General features: G+C 47.4%; 1 protein-coding gene across 1 annotated transcript in view; it reads left to right on the forward strand.

Moving 5' to 3' along the window:
* Positions 1–14,734, forward strand: part of LOC119382554 (putative fatty acyl-CoA reductase CG5065) — a 39,557-nt gene extending 24,823 nt beyond the window's left edge. The window contains exons 4-12 of the mRNA XM_037650304.2: positions 2,019–2,091; positions 3,376–3,482; positions 6,799–6,976; positions 7,509–7,553; positions 7,646–7,764; positions 7,878–8,117; positions 9,786–9,915; positions 10,838–10,965; positions 12,528–14,734. Of these exons, the coding sequence (XP_037506232.1) occupies positions 2,019–2,091; positions 3,376–3,482; positions 6,799–6,976; positions 7,509–7,553; positions 7,646–7,764; positions 7,878–8,117; positions 9,786–9,915; positions 10,838–10,965; positions 12,528–12,666 (1,159 nt within the window). The 3' untranslated portion in view covers positions 12,667–14,734. The remainder of the gene's footprint in view (positions 1–2,018; positions 2,092–3,375; positions 3,483–6,798; positions 6,977–7,508; positions 7,554–7,645; positions 7,765–7,877; positions 8,118–9,785; positions 9,916–10,837; positions 10,966–12,527) is intronic.
* Positions 14,735–15,215: the final 481 nt, after the last annotated feature.

Raw genomic sequence — 15,215 nt, forward strand, 5'->3', positions numbered from 1 at the left:
CTTCAACCCAGTACTTGGGGTCTGCTAACTCCACGCGGCCACTGCCCGTATGAAAACATCGAAATTAGGTAGAAGGTCAGGGGTGAGATGTAGTCTTGAAGAGATGAAAAATTCTTCGAACAGGGATGTCGCTGGAGCCCACGCTTCGAAAAGCAGACTTGTCTTCTTCAAGGCTGCAACTGGAGGATTCAGTTGCAGCCTCGCAGCAATTCTGTTCAGTTGATTCAGTTGCAGCCTTGAAGAAGGCAAGTCCGCTTATCGAAGCGTTGGCTCCGGCAACACCCCGCGTTCCAAGAATTTTTCATATCTTCGAAATTAAGAGCACTTAGGACTTGCTTTTCTTTTTCCGCGCCACTCTTATAAAGGTTCTATTTTAGGTACCAACGGAGATGTTCGTAGACTGCTTATTGTGTAAACCGATTATGCGGCTTTCGTTTCTAGTCGACATTAATTTTACGGCACCCCGATTCGCCTTTTATTCGCCTCGGTGACCTTCGGGTCCTTTCGTTTATTCGGTTCAGTCTGGCACTGCTCCGCATGGTGTTGTCGTCACACATAAGTTCCTTCCACCTCGCGCGGAATGCGACAAGGTCACTCCTCTTCCTTCGGCGTACACGTGGCTTAGCAGTACACTCGTCGCCGGCAGTGTAGCCGTGCGTGCAGTCTCGAATACATAGCGTGTTTTTTGACCTTCCGCCGGCGGGGGGTCACGTCGGCCACGCGCGGTTGACCCCTACAGCCGGATGACCCAGCCAGGGCAAGCGGGCTACCGCCTCGTGGGTTGGCTCATGCCCTCGATGATCTTTGCTTTGCGGTGTGCTGGAGCATTACGTCCAGCGAGTTACCAAACTTAACTTGGTCGCTCTTGGGCGCCTCTATGCCGTCCCTGTTATAGATATTGACGAGTGTTCTCCACTAGGAGTTGCAGAAGAGAGCGTGCTCCTGGACGGGTTGGTGCCTATGTTTGCTAAACATGTTATTCCTGGCGCAATGCTTGAAACATGAAGAAAGGACATAGAAGAGACAGAGGCGTTCCTCCGTCTCTTCTCCATCTTTTCTTCATGTTTCAAGCATTGCAGCAGGAATAACAATATATTTAGCAGAAAAAGGGGGTTCGAAGCTTCACCGCAGCGCCCCTCCCCCTCACGCCCTCTCCGATTGGGTGCGTCCGAAAGCAAACAATATTCGCAATGGACACAAAAATCAAAATGAAGTAATGATGTCCTGCTCTCAATGCCCTGCCTTCGGTTCCCGGCTTGCCGGGGATATAGGTGGGAAGTGAACCGCTCTTGGAATGCAACGGCAGGAGTGCTCGGCCTCCACTATCGACCAAAAACCTGCAGTTCCATAACGCTGCACATAAGCAACAACGGAACAGGACCGACTGAGTAAAGATATGGAGCTGACTTGGCGCCCCCCTTTATGAGGAAGGAGGTGTGTGTGTGTGTGTGTGTGTGTGTGTGTGTGTGTGTGTGTGTGTGTTCGTTCTCTTCTTCCGTTTAATAGAGAAGGGTGTAGTAGACGAGGCAGCCGAATGCCGCTACCTGTTCGAGCAGCGCAGGAGATTGCAACCGGTTATTCGCTGCACAAGACACAGCACTCTATGTGGCTGAACGGGTAGGCACGACCACGACCGGACATAAATGTTTTGGAAGCAAGGTAGCGACGAACAACAGATTAAAATTTTCTGATGGCGTAAATGTAATCAAAGGAGAGAAAGTCCTGTCCTCTCTATCTACTCCTGAAAATGTGTCGCTCTGATATGTGTATAAAGAATTGTACTTCTACTGATACAACGGACTGATTGAATCATTGACTGATTAATTTAGAAGGGGCGCCATGCACAAATGGCCGAACTGCGCTAGCCTCACAAGTAGGTCTCTTTGGTTGACACGTGGTATCGAGGCATGCTGCAGCTCAATTTTCTTTACTGTAGTTAAATGTACTTCCAGCTATAACTCTCTAAATAACGGGCAGATTTGGTGCTCACTCAAGTCCTCGTTCGCACTGTACTGCAGGGTTGCTGTCAACGCGAACGTGAGAGCGACCAAGCGAGTCATCGACCTTTGTCACGAGCTCCAAAACCTGAAGGTAAGAAAACCTGGCCATTGTTTGGTATTAGGACGAGGGCTGCAGCGCTTATGGCATGGTTGTACTCCTGCGAGGCTTTTCAAGCCCTCATTCATTCGTAAACTATAATGTCCGTCAAGCTGTGTGTGCCCACAAATTATGTTGACTTGTGTGAACTGGAAAAGCGCGTAATGTAGTACCGGCTGTGTCGTTGCGCTACACTTTTGACTTATTTTGCGCAAGTGCAAGTTACGAGCACGGAACTACTCGTGTGACCCTGCACACTATCGAACACCGCCATGTTTTCTTGTGTTATAGAGGAGGGGCTGACGTCAGACGGTTGCAGTCAGTTACCTACATTGACAGAATAGCGACCTCCCAAATTTTAAAACAGAATTTTTCGATCTGCGTTCGGTCTTCATCCATTGGCGTGAAACATGCCCACAGCACTGGTTGGTGGAAGCGATGACGATCGTAGTGCCGGTAAAAATTAAAACCGAAAGCACATGTGATTTCTATAGGATTACTTTATTTTCGCTGAACCCTACTGTAATGAATGCAACAGTCGTTTTCAGTGCGCTAGCGGTTAAATGAAGCCTTATTATACGTTTACAGAACACTTGATTTGCTGTAATCGCACTCTATGCGTTTATTTTAGCACTGCTGCCGCAATCCAAGCCAAGTCGATTCATCAAAAAGAGACAATAAATGCGCGCCTTCACAGCGCAGCACATGTGAGACATCCTAACAACAATACAGCGGCACAGTACGACCAGCGCGGAGAGCTGCATGGCATAGCGCATGAGTTGAAGCAGATGAAATCGAAGACTGTGCCGCAAGATGGCCGCAAGCAGCGCCACCGGGCGCCTTTTTGGATGCGTGAGAAAAAAAAAGCAAAAAATTACTCTCTGACGCAATCGAAAGGTGCCTCAAGTGCGTAAAATACAACTTCAAGTTATACATGTTTGTTTTTAAGCAAAATGAGTCTACTTGCGAGAATTTCTTGTCCTACCAGTAGATTGAACCACATCGCCGTTGGGTGACGCTAGCGGTCATTCTTTTATGATTTTCAACACCAAATTAAAAATATAATTCTATTTTATGGGGCAAAAGCATGCTCGTTGCCGCCGATGTGACGAACGATCTTCTCATTTTCACCACAATCAGAAAATTTTTTCCGAGTAGTAGACAGTCCCTTTAATAGTTTGGGACTTTCTGGTGGTCGCCTTAGCAGTATTTTCCCCAATGGGCCCAAACTATAGCGTAATGTGTCACATGTGTCAGTATTTGCTCTCTGCCCTTCAGGTATACGTCCACGTGTCGACGACCTACTGCCACTGCCATCAAAGGGAGCTCAGAGAGGTGGTCTCGCCCACATTAATAAGCCCGTCGAACCTGCTAAACATCTCAGAGTAAGTGACCGAAGCCTTTGTATGGAGTTTTGCGAGCATTACCAGGTTCCCGGAGAGGCAGATATACAGACAGACAGATAGATAGATAGATAGATAGATAGATAGATAGATAGATAGATAGATAGATAGATAGATAGATAGATAGATAGTACTCGATCACTGGCGGAAAGCGCCAGCAGGGACAATTCCAGAACGCGTGAAGCCGACGAATCGAAAGTGCTTATAGGGTGCACACTGCGGCTTGTGTCTCCTGCTTTAACACTAAGTCGCATAATATTGGCATACTGCTTTCGCAATACCGCTGATATTGTCCCTTCTGCCAGTGTGACATAGCTTCGCTTACATTTGAAATGTACAGCTATAGGAACACCAAGCGGGCATTCAGGTGGCATCGATATGGTTAGACGTTCTATAGAAAGTGCCTACCAATTCACACGCGAGTATGAGTACAGAGAAGTCTTGCACAAGATGAGCGGAAAGAGCCAGGCAGGGCCGCTTCGCGTTTTCGAGGTCTTGGAGCGCGACCTTCGCAGTGGTGCGCCTTCCGCGTCCTCCTTACCTTGCGCCTACACGAGTGAGGTCGAGACAAAGCGGCCGTGCCCCCAATTTGGCTCTCCGATCTGAATAAACGATATTCCACCACGAATTCAGTGCACCCCCTCATGGGACCCTGGACGGCCATTTGCGGGCACAATATTTCAGAACCGTAAACAGCCGCCAAATGTGCGTGCCCACTGCTGCTACGTTCCATGAACGACAGACACTTGACTCATATTCTGGGACCCAGTACGGTGTTTCACTCGCTGTAACTTTCTGTAGGGGAGCATGAGGTCGTGCGTTCGATTTCCGGCCGTGACGGTCGCAGTGTAATGGGGACGGAATGCAGAAAAAAATGCTCGTGCACCTCGCCTACGAGCCCAGTACTCCCCTTCGGAGTCATTGGTAGGCTTCGAATTCCATTGAAGCGTTCAGTTTCATCGACCTTCCACTCGGACTAGCAATCACATGCGATTGGATTGTACTCTGCAAGGAAGATTTTCTAGCTGTAACGAGCGTCATAATTCAGACCCGTGCGCAGAAAGAGATGGACTACTAATGAAAATGCGTGTGCGTGTTGTTCTGAACAGTTGCGCGTTATATTGTCTGATGCATATGCTGAATATTTAGGCGTGGTTCTGCAGCCACAGCAGATATGATCGCGTGTCAACCACTTTACACTCGGTTTTGACACACGCAGTTAATTTCCCAGACACACAGCACCACGTGACGTGTTGCTACCAGCAACGCAGCCTCAGACAGATAGAAACCCGTTCGTAAGCTGCAGTTGATCTTTCCAGCCTCTCTTTCTCTCTCGCTCGCAATCACGTCATTGCTTGAGCTTCATCTAAATAAGACGTTTTAGACGCCTGATGTGACGTCAGCACTCAGGTGTGATGAAAGTCTCGGTCACGAGAACGTCATTGCGCATAGGGCGTTCCCATCCATTCAGCAAGGACGTTCTAGCCGTAATAAAGCTAATCTGAGATGGTATACAAGATTAAGAACTCTGGAACCATTTTCACGATTGTAAATCTAGAGCCGGTCACGTTACTCCCTCTGATCATTCCCCAACAATTTCAACCATTCTATGGAAAGTTTCTCATTTAATATTATGTGGTTACGAACACACGCATCACTACAGGTCTCTTCGATTTGGCTGCACCGGCGGAACCAGTTCAGCGGGTGCAGCACCGTCGTCCTCGTTTTGCTGGTGCCGCGCGCGCCCGCTGCACCGGTTCCCTCGTTTTGTCAAGGTGCAAGCGTAGTTCTGCACGAGTTCTCTGCCGGCCTGCACTCGCTCAAAGGAGGTGCAAAGAAGTGCAGCATGACGCCCTTCCTCCTCCCAAGCTTGGAGCAGACGACGCTGCGTGTTGTTGTTCAGGGCGTGCAAAAGCAAGTTAAACTGCTGACTCTGACGGGTAATTTTAGCCACGTCTTTCCGGCAGCTATTAAGGCGGACCTTTTACATGTCTCGTGAGCAGAAAAATTCACCGTACATGACGGCAATATGAATGATACAAAAAAAAAGTAATAAAGATGTGGCGCGATTCGCGATGCTGCTGTTCGCCTTTGCGAAATCGTGAAGCTGATGCGATAGGAAGTCTTCTAGAAATACTTCTGAGTTTAAAAATGTATTCATAAGGTGAGCGTGCGTATACATGTGTCTTAATGGTTTACAAGAATTGTCACATTCGTTCCCTAGCGTGAAGTGGCGACGCCAGTAAAACCTTTTGAACACAAATTTGCGAGCATACACTTTCCAAGATAACTGAACATTCGCGTCAAGTCGTCTTAGCGTCGGTCAAAGGACCTCAGATACTTTCGTTTTTTATTGTTGTATGGCCTCGCACACGATTTCATAGAAGGCCGAAACCAGCGCAATTTTCCGCTGAACCAGTAAAACGCCTCTAGATAGTCTGAACAGTCTCTTGAAATTACACTCATGTAACCTGCCGACGACGTTCTCGTACCCGGGAACAGGAGTTACATCTTCACGTACCAACATGCAGGCGACAAAACACATACACCGTCAAACTATGGTCCCTAGTCAAACTCCTCCTCGGAGTCGCTGTGAGGATCGCCATTGTCCGAATCGTCCTCGCTGCAGAGTCAAGCAGTTTCATACGGCAGCTACGAAGAGTTCCACCGCGGCAGTGTTTTGGTAAACAACACCAGCGATACACGCCGCGTCGGCTGTTCGACCAACACGGCCTGCTCTTGCATCTTCGGTGGTAGCCGCCGCGTGGTAGTGTCGCCAGTGTCGCGGCTGCACCGGCTGCACTTGCTGAACCGGCGCAGCACCGCTTCGCACCGCCACGGCACTTTACAGAACTAGTTCAGGCAGTGCAGCCAAATGGAAGAGACCTTACAGGTCTCAGCGTGCCACCACACGGAGTTGGCAGCCGCGGAGGCGTTTGGCTGCCGTGTTTCGGTCACTGGGGCGGCCTCTTCAGACTCAAGTCGTACTTGACTATACGCGAACTTATCCAAAAAAAACAAGGAGCTTTCCGACGCTCGACACTCCCGATGTAAGGTTCAGGTCCTCAGGACAATAGTAAGTGCTTCTTGCGAACAAGCCCCTTTGTGGATCCAGATCGCCGTCATCACTGCTGCACAGTCTTTGTTGATAAGCAATACTAGGTGTCGCCGCCAGCAATGCCGCTATTTTAAGGCCGAAAAAAAAATTTTTCAGTGAACACGGAAACGGTTTCATTACCGAAGTGTCACAGTCGCAAGCAAGAGGCGCCAGTGCGATGAGTGTTTCCGACTTTCCCAGGTGGATGGACGACTCCATGCTGGAAGCGCTGGAGCCTAAGCTGTACGAGGGTCGCCCAAACTCGTACACGTTCACCAAAGCGGTGGCGGAGATGCTGGTTCAAGAGCACGCTGGCTCGCTGCCTACCGTCATCGTCAGGCCCTCCATCATCACAGGCACGGCCAAAGAACCATTCGCGGTGAGTGTTTTCAGCCGCGGACCTTTTTGCATCGGGACGCCAACTATTCTCTGTTTTCCATATAATATTTCCAGACAGTCATTAGGTTCGACATGGTAGCCAAACGTTTCTTTCATCATGTAATAATGTTTTACTGCTTGTCAGTGCCAGTGGCTAATATTGAAGACAACGGCTTCCTTGGACTCATACAACCATAATCTGTAACGGATTATTGTGTCCGATTTCTGCGAAAAATATTGGCCGTTCACGACGTCTGTAACAAAGATCTTCATTGGGTACGACACCGCCTCTGCGCAAAGTGTCCCACTAAGTCAAGTGATTTCAAGTATCGACTTGCGTGGTACCAGCACTCGTCAGCAATGGCTAATATTGGGCAAATAAGGAATAATATTGGTTAAATGATTGTTCATGTTGTCTATACGCTGTTATGACAGCAACACTTTCTTGCTTCGTTCTCAATCGAACCATTAAATAATTTCACTTTCGCAAATCTACATATTTTCTTCTCTGCGCGTTCTCTGTTTTTCTGCAGGGATGGGTAGACAACTACAATGGTCCCACGGGGCTCCTGATCGCTGTAAGTATACGAAGGCTACGCTATAGTCGCATGCCTGATCACTATTCTAGGAGTGACGACCTGAAGCTGATGTTGCTTGGTGGTTCGTGCAGCTGGCCAAGGGTGTGCTAACATCTGTCTACGGAGACATCAACAAAGTCACCGACCTTATTCCGGTGGACATGGTCGCCAACTGCGTCATTGCAGCAGCTTGGCACAGAGGCTCTGGACGGTAAGAACGCTTAGTCTAGCAATTGGAGTTCTGCGTCGTGACCTAGCTGGCCCTTGCTATGACGATAGGGCCTCGGCAGTACACATGACACGTGTGCCATTTCTGTGTCGCAGGAGCCAAAAGATGACAGTGTACAATATGAGCTCCGGTGCCGACAACCCGTTGACGTGGCATTACTTCATGGAGTGCGTGCAGAAGATGCCCTACAAGATCCCATCCAAGGTGACCTTCCGCTACCCGCAGCCTCGCCACACCAACAGCAAGACGCTGCACAGGATGCGCATGTTCTTCCAGCACTACCTCCTCGCCCAGGCCGGAGACATGGCCCTGTGGGTCGTCGGCAAGAAGCCCGTGTAAGTTAGGTTTCTTGCTTGGCCAGTCCCTTGGTTGGCGCAAGACGGCGCGGCAGTCTTTAGCACATCGGTACAAGACCCCAAGTTCCACGGAATTTATGACTCCCCTAGAACACGGGGAAGTAAGGTCCCCTAAATTCTGGGGACATTGGGAAGAAGTGCTGCGCTAAGGTCGATATCTACTTTACCGCGGCAATATATTGAGCCTTATTTCTCGGGGGAAGGGTTGGATGGCTTCGCGTGCATGCGTGTTGCGGTTCGCACTTGATCATGAATACCTTAAAGGCACTACATTTGGTAAAACGCATTTAGTGTGTTATGAGACGTGGATGATGATGGTGTGATCACTTGCTTGGAACTCTGCCGATTTTGTTCTGTGGTGTGATGTTGGTGTGTTGCTTTTAGGGCTGTTGCAGTGGCTTTGTAGTGTCGTTACAGACTTTCTTCTCCTCTTTCATTCTTTCGCATACTATTTCCCCTTCCCACGTATAGGGTAGCCAACCGGAGATTTCCCCTGGTTAACTTTCCTGTAATTCCTCTACCTTTCTTTTTTTCTCTTTGTTCTTATGATTCTTGCTAACTTCCTTAATATTTTATTAAGTATAGTTCGAAATTATCGGCGGATATATGAATCATCAATCAGGATGTGAAAATGAAAACAGTCTTTGATTTCACAAAACGACGTCAGATATCAAGGCTAATTCACTCAGCAATGCAGTTTTGATCGTTTCGAGCTTTCTCGCAGTAGTTAGATTTAGCCACAAATAAAGGTGCTTATGCACTAGTTATATCTCTGAGGATTAAATGAGGACGAGGGATTGAACATAGCCCAGTAATTTTGCCGGGGCGATTTAATGGCTATTTGCGTCAGTAACAAACTCACTGGAAAAGCCACGAAGAATTTAAGGTAAGCTCGTCCTTAAGAGGACTAGAAACTCGCAAATATGCGTCGTTGTAGACACCACAGAATCCGTAGCATCAAACACCCATCCACGAGGGCCACATTTATCAGTAAGAACCAAATGTAAAAATGTTGGCGTATTTAGGTTTTACGAGCAAGGTAAAAAAAAAGCAATACAAAATTTACTCAGTTCCAACCGGTGTGAAATCTGCAAAAACAGCGCTAGCTTCGGTTATCCTGTGTTTCCTTTGTGATTTTCTGTGATGTTTTATGATTTTTTGTGAGTGTCTGCGATTACGTTATTTGCAGAGGTGCACGGGAAAGGACGTGTGGCAGCCCGTGCCACACCCGGCCCTGCTACAGTGACTTTAGGCCCTATTCACGCTCGTGTCGCCCTTCCCCCGTCTCACTGTGCAGCTACCGCTTCGTCCGCGACCGAGACAGTTATGCCATCTATGGGCGTATCCTACTTACTTACTTACTGGAGCTTGACATACGACGCGGACACTCCTCTGTCATTAGGCCCGGCCCTATAGAACTGCTCCGCCGTTAAAAAGACCAGTGATTACAGTTCATCCTGAGTTACCTAGTAAGGCGCACTCCATAATCAGATCGCAGTTTTGAGAAGTCGATCTTACGTATTTAACTTTCTCCTCGTAAAAAACAGAGACCCACAGGATCGGGCAACGATATAGTGACAAGTTTCACTTTTCCATGCCATCGGCACTGCGCAATCAACCATCACGTGATTCCACTGTTTTCCGCAGGCTGTCAAGGCTATACGAGAAGGTTGAGAACCACCTCGACATGATGGAGTTCTTCAGCACCAAAGAGTGGTACTTCTACAATGAAAACGTCAGAGCCCTCTACAGTGAACTCAACGCCACAGACAAGGACGTAAGTGCAGTGCTAAGTTGTCTCGCTTTCGTTTTTGTCGCCATCCGAGATGTCGTTACACCTAAAGACGTTGAAGTTATTGGCACAACTTCGCTTTTTTTTCCACATTGCGCCCGGATTGGTACACCCAAACCTGAATACAGCGTAGTCGCATCTGACTGAAAGGTGTCGTCGTTATATTCGAAAGTTAGTTATAACCGCATATTTGTAACACTGCGTCTATGGGCAAGACCAGTCTTCATTTAGTTTGTTATAACCAATAATTCGTTATATCGGTGTCGAGGTTTGACTGTATAACAGGCTTTATGAAAATATTATGGCCAACCACCCGTTTGTGGCATAAACCTGTATAAATTTGGAAACGACCCCATGCTTATTGTTCACACACCTTGCGGCCTCATGTATCATACAGACGTGGCGCCAGCATTTTCCCGTCAGGAGGGCAGAGTACGGCACTCTATCACTCTCCGCTAAACTGTAGTCGACTGGAGAGTAGGAAAGAACAGGAGGAGATTTTAGGAAGCTATCCATCCTAGGTGTTACACCATGTTCCATTGATGTATCACAGTTGGGCTGCACATGTCAAGCTGAAAGAACTCTTGATATCGAACGTACCGTATTTACTCGAATCTAGGCCGGCCCCGATTCTAAGCCGACCCCCGAAATTCGCAAGGCCAGAAATAACAACAAAACCTTAATCATTGCACTCAAATCTAAGCTTTCGCACATCGTTTTTTTTTTTTCGAAAAAAACATCGGCTTAGATTCGAATAAATACGGTATATCTCGTTCGCGAACAGTTACATTACCTGCTATTTGCCGCTTACCGTCGTAAATATCTGACCCAAAATTTCGCTTGACGACCGTGCCGAATTTGTGTTCCAACTGCTTACGACCGCCGCAAAAACGATCTGGCGTTGCAGGTCTTCAACTTTGATGTGAAGACAATCGAGTGGAAGCCTTATCTTCTGTCCTACTGCTTCGGAATCCGGGAATACGTGCTGAAGGAGGACATATCCACCATCAAGGAAGGAAAGCGACAGCTGGCAAGGTATCTTTCTTTTTTCAGGCTGATTCACCTAACAAGAGCAGCTCGCGGCTGCACCCACACTTTTTCAATTCAATTTTCATTTTGCCATCGCACCAATACATGATAACCTGGGAGCCTCCAGTAAGGCTGTCTCTCGATAATTTGACAGTGCCCTGGGCAAATAGAAAACTTTGGTGTACTGCAACCTGCATGAAAGCAAGCAAAGAAGTAAACCATTTACGAAGAGTTAAACAGCAACTCGATACAGAAGTCAATATAGCAAAAGCAAAATATATCTGGATTTCTTTCTTTCTTTTTTCTTTTTTTTGCGAAATGATGGTAGTCCATGAGGTGTTTCGGACGAAAAAAAAAACACTTAAAACAGCGACGTGGTGCAAAGTTCGACATAGTACAGTAAACGGAATTTTCTCAGACGGAATCGCTGCTCATATGGAACAACTACCTCTAATTTGATTGGTTTCGTACTTGAATTCTGCAACCCTGTTCTACTCTCAGTGAATGGAACGCCTGTTAAACCAAGCATATTTTTCTGGGTGCTTCAGATTCCGTCTAACGACAGCCCACATGCGGGACGCAAAATCTATAGTCGGGTACAGCTTGAGAAGGCGGCTCCGTTTCCACCTCAAAGCCGGCACAGATGAGCGCGCACTCTTGACCGACGACATGAGCCGTACGATGGGTGACCTCGCGGTCGGAGAACATCGCCGAGAGCGGGACGATTTCTTTAGTCGCGGAGGAAATCGGCTGCCGCGCTTCAGTCACGTGGGTGGGGCCTCTCCTGCCTTCTTAGCTTGTTCCTGAATTTAGCAAGAAAGAAACAATGATTGAGATGACAAGCCCGTGATGTGTTTCCCGGACAAATATAAGCGGCATGATTCCTTTCTGATAAGCAAGACGCAGACGACGACGTTTCACTCTCTTCAGTATAACCCGGACGTCGACGTCAATAAAGGGATTCACTGAAATATATTGCGACCTGCACATTCTGCCGGGTGTGTGTCGCAAGTGCATGCAAACAATGTAGTGTCTCAATCAGTACGGTGAGGACTTTGTTGTTGCGAGCATGATGCCTTTAATGACATTACTTCTCAAATGGTTCACCTAAGCACTGTGGAAGTTACTAAACCGGGATCATTTCGGAATTATAATCTAATTGTCGCGCAGCTTAAACCTATTTCAACAGCGCTTGGCATCGTCATGTGGCCATCTAAACCAACACGGCTAAGTTACTGGCTTTGCGTTTTTTTTTTTTTTTTTAAGTTGAGCCGTGCCTATAGCACAGCCGCGAGTGATCGGTGACCTTCAGTCGGCGACGCCGAGCGGGAAAAAGGGTTTGCATGCCAAAGTGTGTGTATTCAGCGAAACGCGCGGATTAATGTCTTGATCAAGTTCACGCGAACTTCGTTTTAGCAATATGTTCTGTATCCGAAAGAAGTTCAGCCATTATAGGGGATGCAAAGATTTCCGGCTAGAGGTGCATCGATCCCCCGTGGAGCCTTGCATCCCGCCTTCCCTAACGGACGCGTCTGGGTCACCACAGTGTTGTTTTTTTCCTTCCACAGGCTGTACGTTGTGAGCAAAGTGAGCAACCTGCTTATCATGCTGGGCGCCTGGAGAGTGCTCAAGATGATCTCCCTGGATCCCGTCGACATGGTCTACACCTTCAGCAACTACATACAAGAGCTCGTGGACGCCTTCTGAGCCACTGCGACGGCTTCAAAATACTTCTCGACCTTTTTCTTTTTAATTTTTTGTTCCTTGGCGTGAGAAAGATCAAACACTTTATTTTACACACGCGCAACTTGACAGAGATTATTTTTCAGGGTTCAGAAAAAAGAATAACAAGCATAATGGAGCTGCTCGATTCTGTGAGCTTGAAAGGGACACTAAAGAGAGAAACGATTTTTCTCGTATTAGTAAATTACTCTTTCACAATACCAAAATTACCACTCTTGCCGCGAGAAAACGTTTGGCAAGTGAGAAAACGACAAAAAAAAAAAGCGGGTGGTGACGCCACCTTGAAATTTCCGCACCAATCCCCGTGACGTCATAGATTTTGACGGCGTCCACTATAGGGCCTAGGTAGTACCTAATCGGCAAAAATGAAGTAGACCGCCCTCTGAGGGAGCCAGAAACTTAACATACCAAGCTTCTGAAAATGTCGCCAAAATACGAGAAACACACTTTGAAATCCGTGACGTCACGCGCGGAGATATCGGCGCGAAATTACAAAATAAAACTTTGACCTTGATTTCCTCCTCTTTGAATAAGCCTATGATGGTGAAATTAGCGTCATTAGAGTTCTCAGAGTACACTTCATCAATCTAAACCGATTGATCGTTTCACTTTAGTGTCCCTTTAAGATACCGGCCTCTGTAATTCCGGTGGTCGCGCTGTTTCCTCAGACCCGTGTGTTTCCGAACGAACTTGTTCTGGCGCTGCAGCAGTAGCCGTATGTGCGAAACCAGAAAATTCCTTAATGCCAAAGTTGTTAAAAAATAATGTAGCAGCCATATACGTGCACAGGGTGATAATGAAAATAAAGCGATGATGTGCTTCGCACAGCGGTCTGCCTCTGGTACCCGGCTGTCCGGGCGCAAAAATTGGAAGTCAACAGCTCTTGGAATGCAACATCAGTGGTCCTCGGTCGCCATTGTCGTCAGAAACCTGCATGGCCATAACCGTACACATTAAATATGACGATGGAGGTCCGACTGAGTAAACATATAGGGCAGACGTGCCCCCCCGCCTCGTGCTCACGCCTATGGTAGTAGCCGTTTGATTGAATGTCTAAACTTGCAGCCAATAGCGTTGTGTTTCCATGCCACCATGGGATTTAGCCTTAGCAGCTTCCACGTTTCCGAATCGGGCACTTGTGTCAATGTTAGACGATCAAGTCGACAGAGTTTTAGTGCGACACCTAGTAAAAACGAATGCTAGCAGACGTTTTCGCTGACAGCAGCACTGCTGGTGTCATCTTGTGACGCTGTGATAAACTTTAGTACATGTTGGAAGTGCTTTATACGTCGCACACTTCTCTCAGAGAGAGACAACTTTAATACAAGGCCCCCTGGTTACTGTGGGTGGAGGCCTTCGTCCAGAGAAAGAACACATTAAAAGGAATCGCACGCACTCATATGTCACACGGCAAACATTGAAATTATTTTCGTCTTTCAGTATTCTCTGTTTCGATTTCATTGTCATATAAATGTAGGAACATCTTGGCTAACAGCGCGAAAAACACCGACGAAGACGAGAAGTGGACATGGCACCTTTCTTCTTCTGTGTTTTTCGCGCTGTTAGCCAAAACCAATCTGCACCAACTCGCCCAGTATTCCATCCAACTTAAATGTACGAACCAAGTCGGGGACTGCGTTGAGAACAGTATTTTTGAAACAGTCATGCTCGGGCGCTTTGTACTCCACTTTGGCTAGACTATTCCAGGTGCCTTGATAGTTGGATGATAATTTACTCGAATTGTTTAGCCCCTTTACTTTTTCTCACGCGCTGCAGTCTGAAGCTGCCATCACAAAGCAGTGCGCCCAGGTACATGTAATGCATATTTATGGATTTCACACAGCAACAATGTGTGTCTGCGACTTCCTCCATTTAATAAGAACGCTTGCGACACCAGTAGGAGTGCTATAGTGCACAAGTGTGCGAGAAGAATTGTGACTTTTTTTTATACTCGCTGAGGCCACCATTGTACATACCATGTAAATGCATACTTTATGTTGAATAAACAGTACTCACACCCGTGCATGGCGCATGAGAAGTTTCTGCATCAAATGCCCACAACACCTTTAATAAAGAGATTATCGCACTTGCCGAGTACCATGGCATGCGAACAAGAACACCACATACCGCTTCGTCGCACGCGCGCACACGCATTCGCAGAATAGAGTCTTTTAGCAAGAGTACGGTACGCAAATACGGTAAGGCAGTACGGTAGCGCTTCTCCTTTCCCGCTCGTTGTGCTTAAGCGGCTCCCAGTTCCAGTGACAGTGCGCCCCCGAACGACAGGTTCCTCGTTAACAATGCGTTGGTTAGCAATGAGGCGGGACAACGCCACAGTAATTTTTGAAAAAAAAAAAAGCTTTTGTGGTGTTGGGGTGCCTTCACTGGAATTAAGAGAGGCAAAAGCACAACGACCGGGAAAGGAGAAGCGGTGCCACACTGCCTTACCACATTTGCGTACCGTATTTCTCTAACTTGCTAAAAGACTCTATGGACATAGCTTCTGCTGATGC

Source organism: Rhipicephalus sanguineus, chromosome 2 (assembly GCF_013339695.2).
Source record: "Rhipicephalus sanguineus isolate Rsan-2018 chromosome 2, BIME_Rsan_1.4, whole genome shotgun sequence".
NCBI lineage: Eukaryota > Metazoa > Arthropoda > Arachnida > Ixodida > Ixodidae > Rhipicephalus > Rhipicephalus sanguineus.